Source organism: Oncorhynchus tshawytscha, unplaced genomic scaffold (genome assembly GCF_018296145.1).
Source record: "Oncorhynchus tshawytscha isolate Ot180627B unplaced genomic scaffold, Otsh_v2.0 Un_contig_1921_pilon_pilon, whole genome shotgun sequence".
Lineage (NCBI taxonomy): Eukaryota > Metazoa > Chordata > Actinopteri > Salmoniformes > Salmonidae > Oncorhynchus > Oncorhynchus tshawytscha.
In genome coordinates, this window is record NW_024609420.1 from 131739 (window position 1) to 157500 (window position 25762).

Consider the following 25762-nt stretch of genomic DNA (forward strand, 5'->3'; position numbering starts at 1 on the left):
GTTGAAGAAGAGTCTACTGCTAGTGTTGAAGAAGAGTCTACTGCTAGTGTTGAAGAAGAGTCTACTGCTAGTGTTGAAGAAGAGTCTACTGCTAGTGTTGAAGAAGAGTCTACTGCTGGTGTTGAAGAAGAGTCTACTGCTCGTGTTGAAGAAGAGTCTACTGCTAGTGTTGAAGAAGAGTCTACTGCTAGTGTTGAAGAAGAGTCTACTGCTAGTGTTGAAGAAGAGTCTACTGCTAGTGTTGAAGAAGAGTCTACTGCTAGTGTTGAAGAAGAGTCTACTGCTAGTGTTGAAGAAGAGTCTACTGCTAGTGTTGAAGAAGAGTCTACTGCTAGTGTTGAAGAAGAGTCTACTGCTAGTGTTGAAGAAGAGTCTACTGCTAGTGTTGAAGAAGAGTCTACTGCTAGTGTTGAAGAAGAGTCTTTAGCTAGTTTGAAGAAGAGTCTACTGCAGGGAGTCTATAGTTTAGCCTAGTGTTAGTTTGTTCAAAGACAGTGTTGGGGTTGAGTGTTGAAGGAGTCTACTGCTAGTGTTTCTACTGCTAGTTTGAAGAAGAGTCTACTCTAGTGTTGAAAAGAGTCTACTGCTAGTGTTGAAGAAGAGTCTACTGCTAGTGTCAAAGAGTCTACTGGTGTTGATGGGAACAGTGATAAGAAGAGCTACTGCTAGTTTGTCAAAGACTACTGGGTGTTGATGGGAACAGAGGATAGTTTTAGTCTATAGTTTGAAGAAGAACTAGTGTTGAAGAAGAGTCTAACAGGTGTTGAAGAAGAGTCTACTGCTAGTGTTGAAAAGAGTCTAGGGGTTGATGGGAAAGGTCTATTTTGAAGAAGAGTCCTATAGTTTGTCAAAGACAGGGGTTGATTTTGTTTTTTTAAACAGGGATATTTTAGCCTATAGTTTGTCAAAGACAGGGGTTGATGGGAACAGGGATATTTTAGCCTATAGTTTGTCAAAGACAGGGGTTGATGGGAACAGGGATATTTTAGCCTATAGTTTGTCAAAGACAGGGGTTGATGGGAACAGGGATATTTTAGCCTATAGTTTGTCAAAGACAGGGGTTGATGGGAACAGGGATATTTTAGCCTATAGTTTGTCAAAGACAGGGGTTGATGGGAACAGGGATATTTTAGCCTATAGTTTGTCAAAACAGGGGTTGATGGGAACAGGGATATTTTAGCCTATAGTTTGTCAAAGACAGGGGTTGATGGGAACAGGGATATTTTAGCCTATAGTTTGTCAAAGACAGGGGTTGATGGGAACAGGGATATTTTAGCCTATAGTTTGTCAAAGACAGGGGTTGATGGGAACAGGGATATTTTAGCCTATAGTTTGTCAAAGACAGGGGTTGATGGGAACAGGGATATTTTAGCCTATAGTTTGTCAAAGACAGGGGTTGATTTTGGGAACAGGGATATTTTAGCCTATAGTTTGTCAAAGACAGGGGTTGATGGGAACAGGGATATTTTAGCCTATAGTTTGTCAAAGACAGGGGTTGATGGGAACAGGGATATTTTAGCCTATAGTTTGTCAAAGACAGGGGTTGATGGGAACAGGGATATTTTAGCCTATAGTTTGTCAAAGACAGGGGTTGATGGGAACAGGGATATTTTAGCCTATAGTTTGTCAAAGACAGGGGTTGATGGGAACAGGGATATTTTAGCCTATAGTTTGTCAAAGACAGGGGTTGATGGGAACAGGGATATTTTCGCCTATAGTTTGTCAAAGACAGGGGTTGATGGGAACAGGGATATTTTAGCCTACATCCAACAGGAAACAATCACCCACGAAACACAAATGAAAACAGGCCAACCAGGCTCCCTAAATATGGTTCTCAATCAGGGACAACCAGGCTCCCTAAATATGGTTCTCAATCAGGGACAACCAGGCTCCCTAAATATGGTTCTCAATCAGGGACAACCAGGCTCCCTAAATATGGTTCTCAATCAGGGACAACCAGGCTCCCTAAATATGGTTCTCAATCAGGGATAAACAGGCTCCCTAAATATGGTTCTCAATCAGGGACAACCAGGCTCCCTAAATATGGTTCTCAATCAGGGACAACCAGGCTCCCTAAATATGGTTCTCAATCAGGGACAACCAGGCTCCCTAAATATGGTTCTCAATCAGGGACAAACAGGCTCCCTAAATATGGTTCTCAATCAGGGACAAACAGGCTCTCTAAATATGGTTCTCAATCAGGGACAAACAGGCTCCCTAAATATGGTTCTCAATCAGGGACAAACAGGCTCCCTAAATATGGTTCTCAATCAGGGACAACCAGGCTCCCTAAATATGGTTCTCAATCAGGGACAACCAGGCTCCCTAAATATGGTTCTCAATCAGGGACAACCAGGCTCCCTAAATATGGTTCTCAATCAGGGACAACCAGGCCCCTAAATATGGTTCTCAATCAGGGACAAACAGGCTCCCTAAATATGGTTCTCAATCAGGGACAACCAGGCTCTCTAAATATGGTTCTCAATCAGGGACAACCAGGCTCCCTAAATATGGTTCTCAATCAGGGACAAACAGGCTCCCTAAATATGGTTCTCAATCAGGGACAACCAGGCTCCCTAAATATGGTTCTCAATCAGGGACAACCAGGCTCCCTAAATATGGTTCTCAATCAGGGACAACCAGGCTCCCTAAATATGGTTCTCAATCAGGGACAACCAGGCTCCCTAAATATGGTTCTCAATCAGGGACAACCAGGCTCCCTAAATATGGTTCTCAATCAGGGACAACCAGGCTCCCTAAATATGGTTCTCAATCAGGGACAACCAGGCTCCCTAAATATGGTTCTCAATCAGGGACAAACAGGCTCCCTAAATATGGTTCTCAATCAGGGACAACCAGGCTCCCTAAATATGGTTCTCAATCAGGGACAAACAGGCTCCCTAAATATGGTTCTCAATCAGGGACAAACAGGCTCCCTAAATATGGTTCTCAATCAGGGACAACCAGGCTCCCTAAATATGGTTCTCAATCAGGGACAACCAGGCTCTCTAAATATGGTTCTCAATCAGGGACAACCAGGCTCCCTAAATATGGTTCTCAATCAGGGACAACCAGGCTCCCTAAATATGGTTCTCAATCAGGGACAACGATTGATAGCTGCCTCTGATTAAGAACCATACCAGGCCAAACACAGAAATAGCAAATCATAGAAAAACTAACATAGACAACCCACCCAACTCACGCCCTGAGCATACTAAAACAAAGACATAACAAAAGAACTAAGGTCAGAACGTGACAGCGTTAATGAATATATCGTACAGGTTTCCCCACACCCTCGGGTGTAAAACAAGGAGACGCCTTTTCTCTGACTTTGTTTGCTTTGTTTATAAATTATTTGGCAAAATAAATAAACAGTTAAATATTGGAGTAAAATATGATGATGAAATGGTATCTGTTTATATGCTGATGATGTTATTTTGATGTCAGAAACTCAACAAGACCTGCAGAACATGTTATTATGTGCAGTCTACTGGTGTAAAGGATGGAGACTCGTTGGACTAGTTACCAGCAGGTAGTCTAGTGGTTAGAGTGTTGGACTAGTTACCAGCAGGTAGCCTAGTGGTTAGAGCAGGTAGTCTAGTGGTTAGAGCGTTGGACTAGTTACCAGCAGGTAGCCTAGTGGTTAGAGCAGGTAGTCTAGTGGTTAGAGCGTTGGACTAGTTACCAGCAGGTAGCCTAGTGGTTAGAGCAGGTAGTCTAGTGGTTAGAGCGTTGGACTAGTAACCAGCAGGTAGCCTAGTGGTTGGTTAGAGCAGCAGGTAGCCTGGTGGTTAGAGCGTTGGACTTGTAACCAGAAGGTAGCCTAGTGGTTAGAGCGTTGGACTAGTAACCAGCAGGTAGCCTAGCGGTTAGAGCGTTGGACCAGTAACCAGCAGGTAGCCTAGTGGTTAGAGGGTTGAACTAGTAACCAGCAGGTAGCCTAGTGGTTAGAGCGTTGAACTAGTTACCAGCAGGTAGCCTAGTGGTTAGAGCGTTGGACTAGTAACCAGCAGGTAGCCTAGTGGTTAGAGCAGGTAGCCTGGTGGTTAGAGCGTTGGACTTGTAACCAGAAGGTAGCCTAGTGGTTAACCAGAAGGTAGCCTAGTGGTTAGAGCGTTGGACTAGTAACCAGCAGGTAGCCTAGTGGTTAGAGCGTTGGACTAGTAACCAGCAGGTAGCCTAGTGGTTAGAGTGTTGGACTAGTAACCAGCAGGTAGTCTAGTGGTAAGAGTGTTGGGTAACCCAGGTAGACTAGTGGTTAACCAGCAGGTAGCCTAGTGGTTAGAGTGTTGGACTAGTAACCAGCAGGTAGCCTAGTGGTTAGAGCAGGTAGCCTGGTGGTTAGAAGGTTGGACTAGTAACCAGCAGGTAGTCTAGTGGTTAGAGTGTTGGACTAGTAACCAGCAGGTAGCCTAGTGGTTAGAGTGTTGGACTAGTAACCAGCAGGTAGCCTAGTGGTTAGAGCGTTGGACTAGTAACCAGCAGGTAGCCTAGTGGTTAGAGTGTTGGGCCAGTAACCAGCAGGTAGCCTACTGGTTAGAGCAGGTAGACTAGTGGTTAGAGGTTTGGACTAGTAACCAGAAGGTAGCCTAGTGGTTAGAGTGTTGGACTAGTAACCAGCAGGTAGCCTATTGGTTAGAGCGTTGGACTAGTAAACCAGCAGGTAGACTAGTGGTTAGAGCGTTGGACTAGTAACCAGCAGGTAGACTAGTGGTTAGAGTGTTGGACTAGTAACCAGCAGGTAGTCTAGTGGTTAGAGCGTTGGACTAGTAACCGAAAGGTTGCTTGATTGAATCCCTGAGCTGACAAGGTAAAAATCTGTCGTTCTGCCCCCCTGAACAAGGCAGTTAACCTACTGTTCCCCGGTAGGCCGTCATTGTGAATAATAATTTGTTCTTAACTGACTTGCCTAGTAAAATAAATGGTTAAATTAAAAAATGTTTAGCAGATGGTTTAGCTCGGCTGCTGCATGGTGCTCTATTCTTCGTGCCACTTCTGCATAGCTGTCTTGCTGGATAAATGTGGGTTTTGGGACAGCGAGGAATGACGGAGACAACCTGAGTGCAGTGGGAAGATGTGTTTTTGAGGAAGAATGGCCCCAAGTAGAAACCGTATTCTGCAGTCTCTGATGGCACAGAAATGTTCCCCCCAACGAGAGTGAGTAGGAGCCCAGTGGGAGTTATATTTTTGAAGAAAATGGATCCCTACCTTTGGCTGACCCATTTTTGGTAGAAAATAAGTTGGGTTCTGTTAAATCTGTGACGCTCAACGTGGACAAGCGATGATTTCTTTTGTGTTTCTTCCGTCCAGAGGGAGCGAGCACTTCGCGTCACGTGAACAAGGACAAGACCCGTGACTTGCCTTGCTCTCCGGAGCGGGGCGCCTTTTAAAGAAGTGATTACTTACTGGGGTGGCGTTAAGTATTAAATAGAAGATTCCCTATGTCTGTGACGCCATTTTGTGCAACACAGACCTCGGTGGAGAACATAGTGAAACTAGAAGGCACCGTCTGTGTCCTTTTGAGTTCTGAAGCCGAGTCTTTCACTGATAAAGTCATGTTAAGATATGTCACTTATCCAACTGAGTGCTTTTGTGCCGAACACACTGAGGTGTTTCAGATGCCAAGCTTATGGTCATGTTGCAGCAGTGTGTAGGAGGGAGATTCCTAGATGTGAGAAGTGTGTAGGAGGGCATGGGGACAAAGGAATGTGTTGTATCGGTGGAAAAAAACTGTGTGTGTCAAATGTGCAAATCAAATCAAATCAAATTTTATTTGTCACATACACATGGTTAGCAGATGTTAATGCGAGTGTAGCGAAATGCTTGTGCTTCTAGTTCCGACAATGCAGTAATAACCAACAAGTAATCTAACTAACAATTCCAAAACTACTACCTTATAGACACTCGTCAGTCTATTCTTCTTCTGAGAAATGAAGGCTATTCCATGTGAGAAATTGCCAAGAAACTGAAGATCTCGTACAACGCTGTGTACTACTCCCTTCACAGAACAGATCAAACTGGCCCTGACCAGAATAGAAAGAGGAGTGGGAGGCCCCGGTGCACAACTGAGCAAGAGGACAAGTACATTAGAGTGTCTAGTTTGAGAAACAGACAAGTCCTCAACTGGCAGCTTATTAAATAGTACCCGCAAAACACCAGTCTCAACGTCAACAGGGAAGAGGCGACTCCTGGATGCTGACCTTCTAAGGCAGAGTTCCCCTGTCCAGTCTCAACGTCAACAGTGAAGAGGCGACACCTGGATGCTGACCTTCTAAGGCAGAGTTCCTCTGTCCAGTCTCAACGTCAACAGTGAAGAGGCGACACCTGGATGCTGACCTTCTAGGCAGAGTTCCTCTGTCCAGTCTCAACGTCAACAGTGAAGAGGAGACTCCTGGATGCTGACCTTCTAAGGCAGAGTTCCTCTGTCCAGTGTCTGTGTTCTTTTGCCCATCTTAATCTTTCTCTTATTATTGGCCAGTCTGAGATGTGGCTTTTTCTTTTCTTTTTCTTTGGCACACAGCAGAGATTCAGACCTGAGACAGCATAAGTGACATCAATTCAATCAACCAATCAATGAAGTCACTCTGTAAGATATAACCCCCCCCCACCCTCCAAAATGTTAAACAATAAATTGATTTGTGTGATGTAATTATTAATCCTGTAGGGATTACCTTTCTGTTCCTACCAGTGAGAACAGTGCGGCCGGTCCACTACTCCCAAAGCCCTTCCACGTTCCCTGACAAAGATCTTAAAAGCATTGGATTGGTGTAAAAGCATTGGCTGTAGGGAGTCTCCATCATTTTCTAAATCCATGACTGGGAGTGGATTTGGTGAGAAGGGTGGAGAATGGGAACCAAGCTCAGTCCAGTTCACTGTTGGAGAGAGAGGGACCTCTGCTGGTCACACAGACCAACTGCACCCAGAGAGGAGTACCACAGTATGAGTCATAATACCCATAAAACCCAACACGTTGGTTTACTTTAATGTAACTGTATGCTAGGTGGTGTTAATAGCAACTGGCTGACTCACTCAGTGCTAACGTAATGTTAGCAGGCTGGTAGGGGCTAAAGTTAGCAGGCTAGTAGGGGCTAACGTTAGCAGGCTAGTAGGGGCTAACGTTAGCAGGCTAGTAGGGGCTAACGTTAGCAGGCTAGTAGGGGCTAACGTTAGCAGGCTAGTAGGGGCTAACGTTAGCAGGCTAGTAGGGGCTAACGTTAGCAGGCTGGTAGGGGCTAACGTTAGCAGGCTTAGCAGCAGGCTGGTAGGGGCCAACTTTAGCAGGCTAGTAGGGGCTAACGTTAGCAGGCTAGTAGGGGCTAACGTTAGCAGGCTAGTAGGGGCTAACGTTAGCAGGCTAGTAGGGGCTAACGTTAGCAGGCTGGTAGGGGCTAACGTTAGCAGGCTAGTAGGGGCTAACGTTAGCAGGCTAGTAGGGGCTAACGTTAGCAGGCTGGTAGGGGCTAACGTTAGCAGGCTAGTAGGGGCTAACGTAGACAGAATAACCTCTCAGGCTCTGGACTCTAGACAGAACAACCTCTCAGAACCTAGACAGAACAACCTCTCAGGACCTAGACAGAACAACCTCTCAGGCTCTGGACAGAACAACCTCTCAGACCCTAGACAGAACAACCTCTCAGGACCTAGACAGAACAACCTCTCAGGCTCTGGACAGAACAACCTCTCAGGACCTAGACAGAACAACCTCTCAGGCTCTGGACTCTAGACAGAACAACCTCTCAGGCTCTGGACCCTAGACAGAACAACCTCTCAGGTACTGGACAGAACAACCTCTCAGACTCTAGACAGAACAACCTCTCAGGCTCTGGACTCTAGACAGAACAACCTCTCAGACCCTAGACAGAACAACCTCTCAGAACCTAGACAGAACAACCTCTCAGGTTCTGGACAGAACAACCTCTCAGAACCTAGACAGAACAACCTCTCAGACCCTAGACAGAACAACCCCTCAGGTTCTGGACAGAACAACCTCTCAGGCTCTGGAGCCTAGACAGAACAACCTCTCAGACCCTAGACAGAATAACCTCTCAGACCCTAGACAGAACACCCTCTCAGGCTCTGGACTCTAGACAGAACAACCTCTCAGGCTCTGGACTCTAGACAGAACAACCTCTCAGACCCTAGACAGAATAACCTGTCAGGTTCTAGACAGAACAACCCCTCAGACCCTAGACAGAACAACCTCTCAGGCTCTGGACTCTAGACAGAACAACCTCTCAGACCCTAGACAGAACAACCTCTCAGGTTCTAGACAGAACAACCTCTCATGCTCTGGACCCTAGACAGAACAACCTCTCAGACCCTAGACAGAACAACCTCTCAGGTTCTGGACAGAACAACCTCTCAGGCTCTGGACCCTAGACAGAACAACCTCTCAGACCCTAGACAGAACAACCTCTCAGGTTCTGGACAGAACAACCTCTCAGGCTCTGGACCCTAGACAGAACAACCTCTCAGGCTCTGGACAGAACAACCTCTCAGGTTCTGGACCCTAGACAGAACAACCTCTCAGACCCTAGACAGAACAACCTCTCAGACCCTAGGCAGAACACCCTCTCAAGCTCTGGACTCTAGACAGAATAACCTCTCAGACCCTAGACAGAACACCCTCTCAGGCTCTGGACTCTAGACAGAACAACCTCTCAGGCTCTGGACTCTAGACAGAACAACCTCTCAGGCTCTGGACTCTAGACAGAACACCCTCTCAGGCTCTGGACTCTAGACAGAACAACCTCTCAGACTCTGGACTCTAGACAGAACAACCTCTCAGGCTCTAGACAGAACTACCTCTCAGGCTCTGGACTCTAGACAGAACAACCTCTCAGGCTCTGGACCCTAGACAGAACAACCTCTCAGGCTCTGGACTCTAGACAGAACAACCTCTCAGGCTCTGGACTCTAGACAGAACAACCTCTCAGGCTCTGGACTCTAGACAGAACAACCTCTCAGACAGGTATATTTACACATTTTATTTTATTTAATGTTTGTTGGTTATATATTTTATTTAATATGTTTTACATTCACAACGTTTATATTGACATGAACCCTGAAGAATAAAGACCGAATGTGATCACTGGTAGGTTCCTCATCTCGATCCGCGGTAGAACACTGACGGAAAGGCAAGGATCATGTCATGCATCGGGTCATAGCTGTTACACAGGTGATGTCACAGGAGTGTGTCAGTCGGCATGTATGAGAGTCTGAGGTTCTGTTCGCGTTGTTTCCCGGGCAGAGCAGGGAGCCGATCAGAGGTTCTGTTCACCTCGTCTCCCGGGCAGAGCAGGGAGCCGATCAGAGGTTCTGTTCACCTCGTCTCCCGGGCAGAGCAGGGAGCCGATCAGAGGTTCTGTTCACCTCGTCTCCCGGGCAGAGCAGGGAGCCGATCAGAGGTTCTGTTCACCTCGTCTCCCAGGCAGAGCAGGGAGCCGATCAGAGGTTCTGTTCGCGTGTCTCCCAGGCAGAGCAGGGAGCCGATCAGAGGTTCTGTTCACCTCGTCTCCCAGGCAGAGCAGGGAGCCGATCAGAGGTTCTGTTCACGTTGTCTCCCGGGCAGAGCAGGGAGCCGATCAGAGGTTCACGTTGTCTCCAAGGCAGAGCAGGGAGCCGATCAGAGGTTCTGTTCGCGTCGTCTCCCGGGCAGAGCAGGGAGCCGATCAGAGGTTCTGTTCGCGCGTCTCCCGGGCAGAGCAGGGAGCCGATCAGAGGTTCTGTTCACCTCGTCTCCAAGGCAGAGCAGGGAGCCGATCAGAGGTTCTGTTCACGTTGTCTCCCGGGCAGAGCAGGGAGCCGATCAGAGGTTCTGTTCACCTCATCTCCCGGGCAGAGCAGGGAGCCCAGCAGTATAGACGAGGAGGACCAGGAGGTGAATCAGGACAACATCCTGGAAACAGCAGAGAGCTGGGGAGTGTGGCAGGCCGGAGGGGTCAGAGGTCAGGCTGGAGTTCAGTATCCTGTCAGTCTGGAGGGACTCCTTTTCGCTGAGGCCTTTTCTGGGCTCTGTGTGTGTGTGTGTGTGTGTGTGTGTGTGTGTGTGTGTGTGTGTGTGTGTTCAATACCCTGTGGTGATGTTGGTGAGTGTGTGTGTGTTTGAGCCCGGTGCAGTGAAGCTATAGGCAGCGTAGGCCACAGCTGATCCCAACATCAACCCTGTCATGTACGATACAGTCATAGTGTTACCTAGAGAGAGGAGAGGAGGGAGGGAGGGAGGGAGGGAGGGAGGGAGGGAGGGAGGGAGGGAGGGAGGGAGGGAGGGAGGGAGGAGAGGAGAGGGAGAGGAGGGAGGAGGGGGAGAGGAGAGGGAGAGGAGAGGAGGGGGAGAGGAGAGGGAGAGGAGAGGAGGGAGGGAGGAGAGAGGAGAGAGAGGGAGGGAGGGAGGGGGAGGGAGGGAGGGAGGGAGGGAGGGAGGGAGGGAGGGAGGGAGGGAGGGAGGGAGGGAGGGAGGGAGGGAGGGAGGGAGGGAGGGAGGGAGATTATTATACAGTATATAGATAGAGCACTGTCAATGTAGAAAATCGGCACTAAATTGTAGGAGGAGCTCCTGCTGCAGTTTAGTGGTTTACAGTATTACAATATAGAGTGTATATACAGACACCTCCAGAATTATTGGCACCTTTGATAAAGATGAACAAAAAATACTGTATAAAATAAATCATACACACCCCTGTTTTCACTACTCCATCACCTAGAGAACACCCCTGTTTTCACTACTCCATCACCTAGAGAGAACACCCCTGTTTTCACTACTCCATCACCAAGAGCGAACACCCCTGTTTTCACTACTCCATCACCTAGAGAGAACACCCCTGTTTTCACTACTCCATCACATAGATAGAACACCCCTGTTTTCAATACTCCATCACCTAGAGAGAACAGCCCCTGTTTTCACTACTCCATCACCTAGAGAGAACACCCCTGTTTACAATACTCCATCACGTAGAGAGAACACCCCTGTTTTCAATACTCCATCAGCTAGAGAGAACACCCCTGTTTTCAATACTCCATCAGCTACAGAGAACACACCTGTCTTCACTACTCCATCACATAGAGAGAACACCCCTGTTTTCAATACTCCATCACCTAGAGAGAACAGCCCCGTTTTCACCCCTGTTTTCAATACTCCATCACCTAGAGAGAACACCCGTTTTCAATACTCCATCACATAGATAGAACACCCCTGTTTTCAATACTCCATCACCTAGAGAGAGAACACCCCTGTTTTCAATACTCCATCACCTAGAGAGAACACCCCTGTTTTCAATACTCCATCACCTAGAGAGAGAACACCCCTGTTTTCAATACTCCATCACCTAGATAGAACACCCCTGTTTTCAATACTCCATCAGCTAGAGAGAACACACCTGTTTTCAATACTCCATCACATAGAGAGAACACCCGTTTTCACTACTCCATCACCTAGAGAGAACAGCCCCGTTTTCACTACTCCATCACCTAGAGAGAACACCCCTGTTTTCAATACTCCATCACCTAGAGAGAACACCCCTGTTTTCACTACTCCATCACCTAGAGAGAACACCCCTGTTTTCACTACTCCATCAGCTAGAGAGAACACCCGTTTTCAATACTCCATCAGCTAGAGAGAACACACCTGTTTTCACTACTCCATCACGTAGAGAGAACACCCCTGTTTTCAATACTCCATCACCTAGAGAGAGAACACCCCTGTTTTCAATACTCCATCACCTAGAGAGAACACCCCTGTTTTCACTACTCCATCACCTAGAGAGAACACCCCTGTTTTCACTACTCCATCACCTAGAGAGAACACCCCTGTTTTCACTACTCCATCACCTAGAGAGAACACCCCTGTTTTCACTACTCCATCACCTAGAGAGAACACCCCTGTTTTCACTACTCCATCACCTAGAGAGAACACCCCTGTTTTCACTACTCCATCACCTAGAGAGAACACCCCTGTTTTCACTACTCCATCACCTAGAGAGAACACCCCTGTTTTCACTACTCCATCAGCTAGAGAGAACACCCCTGTTTTCAATACTCCATCAGCTAGAGAGAACACCCCTGTTTTCAATACTCCATCAGCTAGAGAGAACACCCCTGTTTTCAATACTCCATCACCTTCCCCTTGCGAGGATAACGACACAGACGTTTTCTAAAATGTTTTCTCGGATTGGAGAACACATTGGGGAGGGATTTCAGACCGTTCCTCAATAGATCTTTCTAGATCCTTATGGACTGGCTACTTCAATTCAAACCACAGGTATGAATGGGTTCATGTCCCGGGGTCTGAAAAGGCCGGTACAAATAGTGGATTTTTGTGGTCAATGAACCATTTCTGAATGACGAATGGATTTTAAATGTGTGTTACCTCATTTCTATACCCCAGTGAAACAGGAAGCCATGGAAGGCCACAATATAGTTCCTTAAACTGAGATTAATTTCAAATATTAGAATGTTAATGCAGATTTAATTTAGTTACATTTTACCAATACGATTCTTTACAGGTGCCAATAATGAGATATAAGTGATTACTTGTTAAACAACATCTCTTTCTCTGGGCAATTGTATTATAATAAAAGTAGATCCACCCCTCCACCTCATTACACCTCTACCCCATCACCCCTCTACCCCACCACCCCTCTACCCCACCACCCCTCTACCTCACCACCCCTCTACCTCATTACCCCTCTACCTCACCACCCCTCTACCCCACCACCCCTCTACCTCATTACCCCTCTACCTCATTACCCCTCTACCTCATTACCCCTCTACCTCACCACCCCTCTACCCCACCACCCCTCTACCTCATTACCCCTCTACCTCACCACCTCTCTACCCCACCACCCCTCTACCTCATTACCCCTCTACCTCACCACCCCTCTACCCCACCACCCCTCTACCTCATTACCCCTCTACCTCACCACCCCTCTACCCCACCACCCCTCCACCTCATTACCCCTCTACCTCACCACCCCTCCACCCCATCACCCCTCTACCTCACCACCCCTCTACCTCACCACCCCTCTTCCCCACCACCCCTCTACCTCATCACCCCTCTACATCACCACCCTCTACCTCACCACCCCTCTACCTCACCACCTCTCTACCCCACCACCCCTCTACCCTTCCACCCCTCTACCTCGTCACCCCTCTACCTCACCACCTCACCACCCTCTCCCCTACCACCCCTCTACCTCACCACCTCTCTACCCCACCACCCCTTTACCTCATCACCCCTCTACCCCTCCACCCCTCTACCTCACCACCCTCTACCTCATCACCCCTCTCACCTTCCACCCCTCTACCCTTCCACCCCTCTACCTCATCACCCTCTACCCCACCACCCCTCTACCTCACCACCCTCTACCTCACCACCTCTCTACCCCCCACCACCCCTCTACCCCTCTACCTCATCACCCCTCTACCTCATCACCCCTCTACCTCACCACCCTCTACCTCACCACCCCTCTACCCCACCACCCCTCTACCCCACCACCCCTCTACCCCTTCCACCCCTCTACCCCACCACCCTCTACCGCACCACCTCTCTACCTCATCACCCCTCACCTGCTAGTTCTCTCTGTTCCAGCGGGACCTTCCCAGCAGCCTGTATCATGGGGACTGATCCAAAGTAACCGTTGGTTACGCCCATGAGGAGAGAAAAGAGACAGGGCCAGGCGGGGTGGGAGAGGGTTGGGGTGGAGGAGGGGTACACACACATCACCAACAGAGGGATGAAGACCACCCGCAGGCAGGAGAAGAGGAGCAGGTGACCCCCGTCCACTCATAGGGCAACGCAGCCAGGATCTGGAAAGGGCAGATGGCTTAGTGAGGCAACATCTGTATATCTATCTATCTATCTCCATCCATCCATCTACCTACCCACCCATCCATCCATCCATCCATCCATCTACCCATCCATCATCCATCCATCCATCTACCCACCCATCCATCCATCCATCATCCATCTACCTACCCACCCATCCATCCATCCATCCATCCATCCATCCATCCATCTACCCATCCATCCATCCATCAATCTACCCATCCATCCATCATCCATCCATCCATCAATCTACATTCCTACCATCCATCCATCCATCTATCTACATTCCTACCATCCATCCATCCATCTATCTATCTACATTCCTACCATCCATCTATCTACATTCCCACCATCCATCCATCCATCTACATTCCTACCATCCATCTATCTACATTCCCACCATCCATCTACATTCCTACCATCCATCCATCCATCCATCCATCTATCTACATTCCCACCATCATCCATCCATCAATCTACATTCCTACCATCCATCCATCTATCTACATTCCCACCATCCATCCATCCATCCATCTACATTCCTACCATCCATCCATCCATATACATTCCTACCATCCATCCAACCATCATCCATATATCTACATTCCTACCATCCATCCATCAATCAATCTACATTCCTACCATCCATCCATCAATCAATCTACATTCCTACCATCCATCCATCCATCTATCTACATTCCCACCATCATCCATCCATCAATCTAGATTCCTACCATCCATCCATCTATCTACATTCCCACCATCCATCCATCCATCCATCCATCCATCTACATTCCTACCATCCATCCATCCATCTACATTCCTACCATCCATCCAACCATCATCCATATATCTACATTCCTACCATCCATCCATCAATCACATTCCTACCATCCATCCATCAATCAATCTACATTCCTACCATCCATCCATCAATCAATCTACATTCCTACCATCCATCCATCCATCAATCTACATTCCTACCATCCATTCATCCATCCATACCATCCATCCAGCCGTTCCAAACCTCTCCTCGGGGACCCCCAGCCGTTCCAAACCTCTCCTCAGGGACCCCCAACCATTCCAAACCTCTCCTCGGCGACCCCAGCCATTCCAAACCTCTCCTTCTCCCCAAGGAGAGGTTTGGAACGGATGGGGGCAAGGAGAGGTTTGGAACGGCTGGGGGTCCCCGAGGAGAGGTTTGGAACGGCTGGGGGCAAGGAGAGGTTTGGAACGGATGGGGGCAAGGAGAGGTTTGGAACGGATGGGGGGCAAGGAGAGGTTTGGAATGGTTGAGGGTCCCCAAGGAGAGGTTTGGAACGGCTGGGGGTCCCAGAGGAGAGGTTTGAGATTACTGGACAAGTAAACTGACCTTGCCTACGAAGTCGGCCATGTTGAATGTGGCCATGATGAGTATAGGTAGCCACTCCCCCAGGGTTGGGTTGCGTATCTCTGATTCCAGACCAGGAAACAGACACAGAGTGATGCTATAGGTCACTGCTATAGACAACATGTAGGCCCAGATCACTCTGGCAACGATGTACCTGTGAAGAAACATATCTGAAGGGGGGAGAAGAGGAGGAGGGAGGGGGATAAGGGAGAAGAGGGGGGAGAGGGAGGGAGGGTGGAGAAGGGGGGGGAGGGGAGGAGAGTGGAGGGGGAGGGAAGGGAGTGGAGGGGGATGAGGGAGAGGGGAGGAGATGGGAGAAGGGAAAAAGGAGGGGGTGAGAAGAGAAGAGAGGGGGAACGAGGGAAGAGGAATGCTGTTGGTATCCGTAGTGTACAAACATTGGGTAGAATCATTGTGTTTACAAGCACTCGTTCGACATTACAGTTTCTCTAGATCGCTAAGACACTGAATGAAACTGGGGTGGAACTGATCTCCATCACAACCTAATGAGCACGACTACAGTATTACTTGGTGATGAACTCTAAGTCGTTTCTCTTTGTTTTCACACACAATGCAAATGCTAAGCACATTTTTTCCCCAAAACAGTAAACACAACTCTCTACAAAAGATGCAAAACTCAGTTGAGCAAAATGAAACCAAATTAAAACATTTGGTCACAGCTAATACAATTTTTTTTTAAACTCCCATGAACCTCTTCTGCACGTGTGCAAAACTTCTTTGCACAATCAGCAAATCATTCGTGCATAAAAGAGGTCACCTCTGAGTTGCTGTTGGCAAGACAGGACCAAGTCAGAGGCTGAGGGCTGTTTATGTACCACCACAGACAGATGCCGGCACTAAGACCGCACTCAGTCAGCTGTATCAGGAAATAAACAAACAGGAAACCACTCACCCAGAGGCGGCGCCTCCTAGTGGCCGGAGACTTTAATGCAGGGAAACTTAAATCAGTTTTACCAAATCTCTATCAACATGTTAAATGTGCAACCAGAGGGAAAAAAACTCTGGACCACCTTTACTCCACACACAGAGACACATACAAAGCTCCCCCTCACCCTCCATTTGGCAAATCTGACCATAATTATCCTCCTGATTCCTGCTGACAAGCTAAAATTAAGGCAGGAAGCACCAGTGTCTATAATAACATGGTCAGATGAAGCAGATAAACTACAGGACTGTTTTACTCAGACTGGAACATGTTCCGGCATTCCTCCAATGGCATTAAGGAGTACACAACACCAGTCATTGGCTTCATCAATAAGTGCATCGATGACGTACGTACATACCCCAACCAGAAGCCATGGATTACAGGCAACATTCGCACTGAGCTAAAGAGTAGAGTTGTCGCTTTCAAAGAGCGGGAAGCTGGAAGCTTATAAGAAATCCTGCTATGCCCTGCGACGAACCATCAAACAGGCAAAGCGTCAATACAGGGCTAAGATTGAATCGTACTACACCGGCTCTGACGCTCATCGGATGTGGCAGGAGTTACAAACCATTACAGACTACAAAGGGAAGCACAGCCGAGAACTGCCCAGTGACACGAGCCTACCAGACGAGCTAAATCACTTATATACTCGCTTCGAGGGAAGCAACACTGAGGCATGCATGAGAGCAGCAGCTGTTCCGGACGACTGTGTGATCACGCTCTCCGTAGCCGACGTGAGTAAGACCTTTAAACAGCTCAACATACACAAGGCTGCGGGGCCAGACGGATTACCAGGACGTGTACTGACCAACTGGCAAGTGTCTTCACTGACATTTTCAACATGTTCCTGATTGAGTCTGTGATGCAGACAGACAGACAGACAGACAGACAGACATAGATGTGGTTGTTACCTCGCAGTCCAGGCCAGCTTCTCCGGATCTTGTCTTTAGGAACTCCAAACCGAACGTACGTCCCTCCTGTGAACTCATCTGTGACGTCATCAGATGGCGACATCGTCGCCACCACTCCGTTACCCTGAGATGAGACAAACACTTCATAGCCTCCTTGTCTCCTTGTCTCATTGTCTCCTCTCCTGATTTCCTCTGGAGTGAATAATCAAGGGTCAGCCTATCACCTGAACCCCAACGTGTCAGGTCAACCAGGTCCCGTAGATATTTAGGGACGATTTACAGAGGGAAATGATCGTCTATGTGTGTGTGTGTGTGTGTGTGTGTGTGTGTGTGTGTGTGTGTGTGTGTGTGTGTGTGTGTGTGTGTGTGTGTGTGTGTGTGTGTGTGTGTCTGTGTCTGTGTCTGTGTGTGTGTCTGTGTGTCTGTGTGTCTGTGTGTGTCTGTGTCTGTGTGTGTGTGTGTGTGTGTGTGTGTGTGTGTGTGTGTGTGTCTGTGTGTGTGTGTGTGTGTGTGTGTGTCTGTGTGTCTGTGTGTGTGTGTGTGTGTGTCTGTGTGTGTGTGTGTGTGTGTGTGTGTGTGTGTGTGTGTGTGTGTGTGTGTGTGTCTGTGTGTGTGTGTGTGTCTGTGTGTGTGTGTGTGTGTGTGTGTCTGTGTCTGTGTGTGTGTGTGTGTCTGTGTCTGTGTGTGTGTGTGTGTGTGTGTGTGTGTGTGTGTGTGTGTGTGTGTGTGTGTGTGTGTGTGTGTGTGTGTGTGTGTGTGTGTGTGTGTGTGTGTGTGTGTGTGTGTGTGTGTGTGTGTGTGTGTGTGTGTGTGTCTGTGTGTGTGTGTGTGTGTGTGTGTGTGTGTGTGTGTGTGTGTGTGTGTGTGTGTGTGTCTGTGTGTGTGTGTGTGTGTGTGTGTGTGTGTGTGTGTGTGTGTGTGTGTGTGTGTGTGTGTGTGTGTCTGTGTGTGTGTGTGTGTGTGTGTGTGTGTGTGTGTGTGTCTGTGTGTGTGTGTGTGTGTGTGTGTGTGTCTGTGTGTGTGTGTGTGTGTGTGTGTGTGTGTGTGTGTGTCTGTGTGTGTGTGTGTGTGTGTGTGTGTGTGTGTGTGTGTGTGTGTGTGTGTGTGTGTGTGTGTGTGTGTTCAGCAGGTTGACGTAACCTTGTTTCAGTATGTAGGAGATGTAGTCACAGTGATGCATGTGGCAATATGCCGAAATTCCATTAGTAATATAGAGACACACCCTCTCTCTTTTCTGCTCCATAAGTTGCAGCAGGGCTCAAGGCCAGACGAACCACTCTACCTGATTATCCACCACTCTACCTGAATATCCAACCACTCTACCTGATTATCCCATAGAACCACTCTACCTGATTATCCCACCACTCTACCTGATTATCCCATAGAACCACTCTACCTGATTATCCACCACTCTACCTGAATATCCCACCACTCTACCTGATTATCCCATAGAACCACTCTACCTGATTATCCACCACTCTACCTGAATATCCCACCACTCTACCTGATTATCCCATAGAACCACTCTACCTGAACCACTCTACCTGATTATCCACCACTCTACCTGATTATCCCATATAACCACTCTACCTGATTATCCCACCACTCTACCTGATTATCCCTAGAACCACTCTACCTGATTATCCACCACTCTACCTGATTATCCACCACTCTACCTGATTATCCCACCACTCTACCTGATTATCCCTAGAACCACTCTACCTGATTATCCCTAGAACCACTCTACCTGATTATCCCTAGAACCACTCTACCTGATTATCCCATAGAACCACTCTACCTGATTATCCCCTAGAACCACTCTACCTGATTATCCCATAGAACCACTCTATCTGATTATCCCATAGAACCACTCTACCTGATTATCCCACCACTCTACCTGATTATCCCACCACTCTGCCTGATTATCCCATAGAACCACTCTACCTGATTATCCACCACTCTACCTCATTATCCCACCACTCTACCTGATTATCCCATAGAACCACTCTACCTGATTATCCCACCACTCTACCTGATTATCCCCTAGAACCACTCTACCGGATTATCCCCTAGAACCACTCTACCGGATTATCCCTAGAACCACTCTCCCTAATTATCCCACCACTCTACCTGATTATCCCTAGAACCACTCTACCTGATTATCCCATCACGCTACCTGATTATCCCACCACTCTACCTGATTATCCCATAGAACCACTCTACCTGATTATCCCATAGAACCACTCTACCTGATTATCCCACCACTCTCCCTGATTATCACACCACTCTCCCTAATTATCCCACCACTCTACCTGATTATCCCTAGAACCACTCTACCTGATTATCCCATCACGCTACCTGATTATCCCACCACTCTACCTGATTATCCCATAGAACCACTCGACCTGATTATCACACCACTCTACCTGATTATCCACCACTCTACCTGATTATCCCACCACTCTACCTGATTATCCCACCACTCTCCCTGATTATCACACCACTCTCCCTAATTATCCCACCACTCTACCTGATTATCCCCTAGAACCACTCTACCTGATTATCCCATCACGCTACCTGATTATCCCATAGAACCACTCTACCTGATTATCCCATAGAACCACTCGACCTGATTATCACACCACTCTCCCTGATTATCACACCACTCTCCCTAATTATCCCACCACTCTACCTGATTATCCCCTAGAACCACTCTACCTGATTATCCCATCACGCTACCTGATTATCCCACCACTCTACCTGATTATCCCATAGAACCACTCGACCTGATTATCACACCACTCTACCTGATTATCCACCACTCTACCCGATTATCCCACCACTCTACCTGATTATCCCACCACTCTACCTGATTATCCCACCACTCTCCCTGATTATCCCATAGAACCACTCTACCTGATTATCCCCTAGAACCACTCTACCTGATTATCCCCTAGAACCACTCTACCTGATTATCCCATAGAACCACTCTACCTGATTATCCCACCACTCTCCCCGATTATCCCATAGAACCACTCTACCTGATTATCCCATCACGCTACCTGATTATCCCATAGAACCACTCTCCCCCCAGGTCTAGACTGACTTACAAATCTTACTTCCTCTGTAGTGACGTCGTGGTGAACCCTGTATCCTGTCCCGCTGACCTCCGACCCGATGTCATGACCTTTCCCCAGGCTGTGACCCCGGTGGGTGGGGCCTGTGTAGTAACGGACAAATCGTGAGCGTCGGACAATGAGGTGGAGAAGGAAGCAGAGCATCTCCATGGTGATGGACACCAGGAAGAAGATGAGTGTGTTTATCCTCTCGTTACTGATCAGGAGTTTAGTGAAGATACGACTCAGAGAGATGATTACACCTGCTGTACCTGGAGAGAGGGAGGAGAGAGAGGAGAGAGGGAGGAGAGGAGAGAAGAGGGAGAGAGAGAGAGAGAGAGAGAGAGAGAGAGAGAGAGAGAGAAAGAGAGAAGAGAGGAGAGAGAGAGAGAGAGAGAGAGAGAGAGAGGAGAGGATTAGTGAAAATATGACTCAAAGAGATTAATACACCTGCTGTACCTGGAGAGAGGGAGGAGAGGAGAGAAGAGAGGAGAGAAGAGGGAGAGAGAGAGAGAGAGAGAGAGAGAGAGAGAGAGAGAGAGAGAGAGAGAGAGAGAGGGGGAGGAGAGGATTAGTGAAGATACGACTCAGAGATATGACAAGCATTGTGATTGGTTGAGAAGCGTTCTAAGCCGTGCTAAACAAGTAATTTACAATGGGTAGGCCTTTGACGCAGAAATGTATTGAAATAAATAAACTGTCTGTGTTATGATTACAATAATTCCCCTTTCTGTCAAATGGTCTGGCAATAGACTACAAGTGTAGCCTATAGATGTATAGAATATACAGTAATATATTGAAGATGTATAGAATATAATGAAGAAGTAGAGAATATACAGTAATATAACGAAGATGTATGGAATATAATGAAGATGTCTAGAATATACAGTAATAAAATGAAGATATATAGAATATACAGTAATATAATGAAGATGTATAGAATATACAGTAATATATTGAAGATGTATAGAATATACAGTAACATAACAAATATGTATAGAATATACAGTAATATAACGAAGATGTATAGAATATAATGAAGAAGTAGAGAATATACAGTAATATAACGAAGATGTATGGAATATAATGAAGATGTCTAGAATATACAGTAATAAAATGAAGATGTATAGAATATACAGTAATATAACGAAGATGTATGGAATATAATGAAGATGTCTAGAATATACAGTAATAAAATGAAGATGTCTAGAATATACAGTAATAAAATGAAGATGTATAGAATATACGGTACTATAATGAAGATGCATAGAATATACAGTAATATAATGAAGAGGTATAGAATATACAGTAATATAATGAAGATGTATGAAATATACAGTAATATAATAAAGATATATAAAATATACAGTAATATAATGAAGATGTATGTAATATAATGAAGAAGTAGAGAATATACAGTAATAAAATGAAGATGTATAGAATATACAGTAATATAATGAAGATGCATAGAATATACAGTAATGTAATGAAGATGTATAGAATATACAGTAATGTAATGAAGATGCATACAATATACAGTAATATAATGAAGATGCATACAATATACAGTAATATAATGAAGATGTATAGAATATACAGTAATATAATGAAGATGTATATATACAGTAATGTAATGAAGATGTATATATACAGTAATATAATGAAGATGTATAGAATATACAGTAATATAATTAAGATGTATATATACAGTAATGTAATGAAGATGTATATATACAGTAATATAATGAAGATGTATAGAATATACAGTAATATAATGAAGATTTATAGAATATACAGTAATATAACAAAGATGACAGCTCTTACTTTCTCCAGTCATCACCCCCTGTGTGTATCTCTTGGGCAGCATCCCCATGTAACCATAGAAACTGGACTGCTGCACTGAGGGAGGACAAATGCAAACACAAATGGCCTTTTCACACTGCATTGTTCATAGCCCCGGGCTAAGGATTCACACTGGTATTCTAAAGCCCTATGGCTAAGGATTCACACTGGTATTCTAAAGCCCCGGGCTAAGGATTCACACTGGTATTCTAAAGCCCTGTGGCTAAGGATTCACACTGGTATTCTAAAGCCCTGGGCTAAGGATTCACACTGGTATTCTAAAGCCCTGTGCTAAGGATTCACACTGGTATTCTAAAGCCCTATGGCTAAGGATTCACACTGGTATTCTAAAGCCCTGGGCTAAGGATTCACACTGGTATTCTAAAGCCCTATGGCTAAGGATTCACACTGGTATTCTAAAGCCCTGGGATAAGGATTCACACTGGTATTCCAAAATCCTGGGCTAAGGATTCACACTGGTATTCTAAAGCCCTGGGATAAGGATTCACACAGGTATTCTAAAGCCCTGGGCTAAGGATTCACACTGGTATTCTAAAGCCCTATGGCTAAGGATTCACACTGGTATTCTAAAGCCCTGGGGCTAAGGATTCACACTGGTATTCTAAAGCCCTGGGGCTAAGGATTCACACTGGTATTCTAAAGCCCTATGGCTAAGGATTCACACTGGTATTCTAAAGCCCTATGGCTAAGGATTCACACTGGTATTCTAAAGCCCTGGGGCTAAGGATTCACACTGGTATTCTAAAGCCCTATGGCTAAGGATTCACACTGGTATTCTAAAGCCCTGGGGCTAAGGATTCACACTGGTATTCTAAAGCCCTATGGCTAAGGATTCACACTGGTATTCTAAAGCCCTGGGCTAAGGATTCACACTGGTATTCCAAAATGCTGGGCTAAGGATTCACACTGGTATTCTAAAGCCCTGGGATAAGGATTCACACTGGTATTCCAAAATCCTGGGCTAAGGATTCACACTGGTATTCTAAAGCCCTGGGGCTAAGGATTCACACAGGTATTCTAAAGCCCTGGGATAAGGATTCACACTGGTATTCTAAAGCCCTGGGATAAGGATTCACACTGGTATTCTAAAGCCCTGGGATAAGGATTTCTAAAGCCCTGGGCTAAGGATTCACACTGGTATTCTAAAGCCCTGGGCTAAGGATTCACACTGGTATTCTAAAGCCCTGGGAAAGGATTCACACTGGTATTCTAAAGCCCTGGGAAAGGAATCACACTGGTATTCTAAAGCCCTGGGGTAAGGATTCACACTGGTAATCTAAAGCCCTGGGCTAAGGATTCACACTGGTATTCTAAAGCCCTGGGCTAAGGATTCACACGGGTATTCTAAAGCCCTGGGCTAAGGATTCACACTGGTATTCTAAAGCCCTGGGATAAGGATTCATCACTGGTATTCTAAAGCCCTGGGCTAAGGATTCACACTGGTATTCTACAGCCCTGGGCGGACAAACACACTCTCGACCAACATTCTATCTCTGCCACGGGACCAATGATATAAGCAATAAGGCATAAAAAAAAAACATGATCTGCTCTTGCTAGCATTTGACAGCCTAGCATTTGATAGCCTAGCATTTGATTTCCAACAGTGATGGTTTGTATAAACCTTGCTGTCTGCCTGTCAGACCGCGGAAAACAATGTTTATCACTTTTGAAAATGCCATCTCTTTCCCCCTGTACAGAGAATTCTGTGTACCGACGAGACGTAAACTTTTCTGACCCAGAGGCAAAATCATGCACCAATTATTATTATAATGGATTGAAATGAAACGTCAATAGAGAAGCTATGAAAACAGATTAAGACGGGGAGCGTTTGTGGTCCTTTTCAGATGTAAGAATTTGTGGCTAGAGTTGGCTAGCTGAGCGAGAAGACGTTAGCTTGCATAGCAACCGTTAGCCGTAGCAACAGTTTTTGTTAGCCATAGCAACCGTTAGCCGTAGCAACCGTTTTTGTTAGCCATAGCAACCGTTAGCCGTAGCAACCGTTTTTGTTAGCCATAGCAACTGTTAGCCATAGCAACCGTTAGCCGTAGCAACCATTTTTGTTAGCCATAGCAACCGTTAGCCATAGCAGCCAAAGTTTTTGATTTCGTTATTTTGTTTCCCGTCAGGTTTTTCGGGAAGGATGAAATTGTATGAATTGTCCTTGTTAAAATAGAGTGAAGCACGCAGCACAGGCATATGCAAATTAAGTGAAAATGCAGCTTTTGTGATTGGCACAGTGGAAATTATATGCGTTTCCACCCTCAAAGTCTGTGCTAATCCTGCTCGGGAGCAGCAAGAGCCTCCTTCACCCAGGGCTATAAGAGCCTCCACCCCCAGGGCTATAAGAGCCTCCTCCCCCAGGGCTATAAGAGCCTCCTTCACCCAGGGCTATAAGAGCCTCCTTCACCCAGGGCTATAAGAGCCTCCACCCCCAGGGCTATAAGAGCCTCCTTATCCCAGGGCTAAGAGCCTCCTTATCCCAGGGCTAAGAGCCTCCTCCCCCAGGGCTATAAGAGCCTCCTCCCCCAGGGCTATAAGAGCCTCCTCCCCAGGGCTATAAGAGCCTCCACCCCCAGGGCTATAAGAGCCTCCTCCCCCCCAGGGCTATAAGAGCCTCCACCCCCAGGGCTATAAGAGCCTCCTTATCCCAGGGCTAAGAGCCTCCTTATCCCAGGGCTAAGAGCCTCCTCCCCCAGGGCTATAAGAGCCTCCTTATCCCAGCGCTAAGAGCCTCCTTCACCCAGGGCTATAAGAGCCTCCTTATCCCAGGGCTAAGAGCCTCCTTCACCCAGCGCTAAGAGCCTCCTTATCCCAGGGCTATAAGAGCCTCCTTATCCCAGGGCTAAGAGCCTCCTTCACCCAGCGCTAAGAGCCTCCTTCACCCAGGGCTATAAGAGCCTCCTCCCCTAGGGCTATAAGAGCCTCCTCCCCAGGGCTCAGAGCCTCCTTCACCCAGGGCTATAAGAGCCTCCACCCCCAGGGCTATAAGAGCCTCCTCCCCAGGGCTCAGAGCCTCCTTCACCCAGGGCTATAAGAGCCTCCACCCCTAGGGCTATAAGAGCCTCCTTATCCCAGGGCTAAGAGCCCCCTCCCCCAGGGCTATAAGAGCCTCCTCCCCCAGGGCTATAAGAGCCTCCACCCCCAGGGCTATAAGAGCCTCCTCCCCCAGGGCTATAAGAGCCTCCTCCCCCAGGGCTATAAGAGCCTCCACCCCCAGGGCTATAAGAGCCTCCTCCCCCAGGGCTATAAGAGCCTCCTCCCCCAGGGCTATAAGAGCCTCCACCCCCAGGGCTATAAGAGCCTCCTTATCCCAGGGCTAAGAGCCTCCTCCCCCAGGGCTATAAGAGCCTCCACCCCCAGGGCTATAAGAGCCTCCTTATCCCAGGGCTAAGAGCCCCTCCCCCAGGGCTATAAGAGCCTCCTCCCCAGGGCTATAAGAGCCTCCACCCCCAGGGCTATAAGAGCCTCCTCCCCCAGGGCTATAAGAGCCCCCTCCCCCAGGGCTATAAGAGCCTCCTCCCCAGGGCTATAAGAGCCTCCTCCCCCAGGGCTATAAGAGCCTCCTTCCCCCAGGGCTATAAGGGCCTCCTCCCCCAGGGCTATAAGAGCCTCCACCCCCAGGGCTCAGAGCCTCCCCCCAGGGGTATAAGAGCCTCCTCCCCCAGTGCTCAGAGCCTCCTCCCCTAGGGCTATAAGAGCCTCCTCCCCCAGGGC

The 25762-nt window shown here is 47.3% G+C and overlaps 1 protein-coding gene across 1 annotated transcript in view; it reads right to left on the bottom strand.

The window, feature by feature from the left end:
• Positions 1–9675: 9675 nt before the first annotated feature.
• LOC121844759 (equilibrative nucleoside transporter 4-like) overlaps positions 9676–25762 on the bottom strand; it is a gene marked incomplete at its 5' end in the record, with an annotated part of 23491 nt that continues 7404 nt past the window's right edge. The window contains 7 exon segments of the mRNA XM_042315229.1: positions 9676–10194; positions 13564–13770; positions 13773–13803; positions 15195–15382; positions 17070–17193; positions 20189–20457; positions 22010–22084. Of these exon segments, the coding sequence (XP_042171163.1) occupies positions 10067–10194; positions 13564–13770; positions 13773–13803; positions 15195–15382; positions 17070–17193; positions 20189–20457; positions 22010–22084 (1022 nt within the window).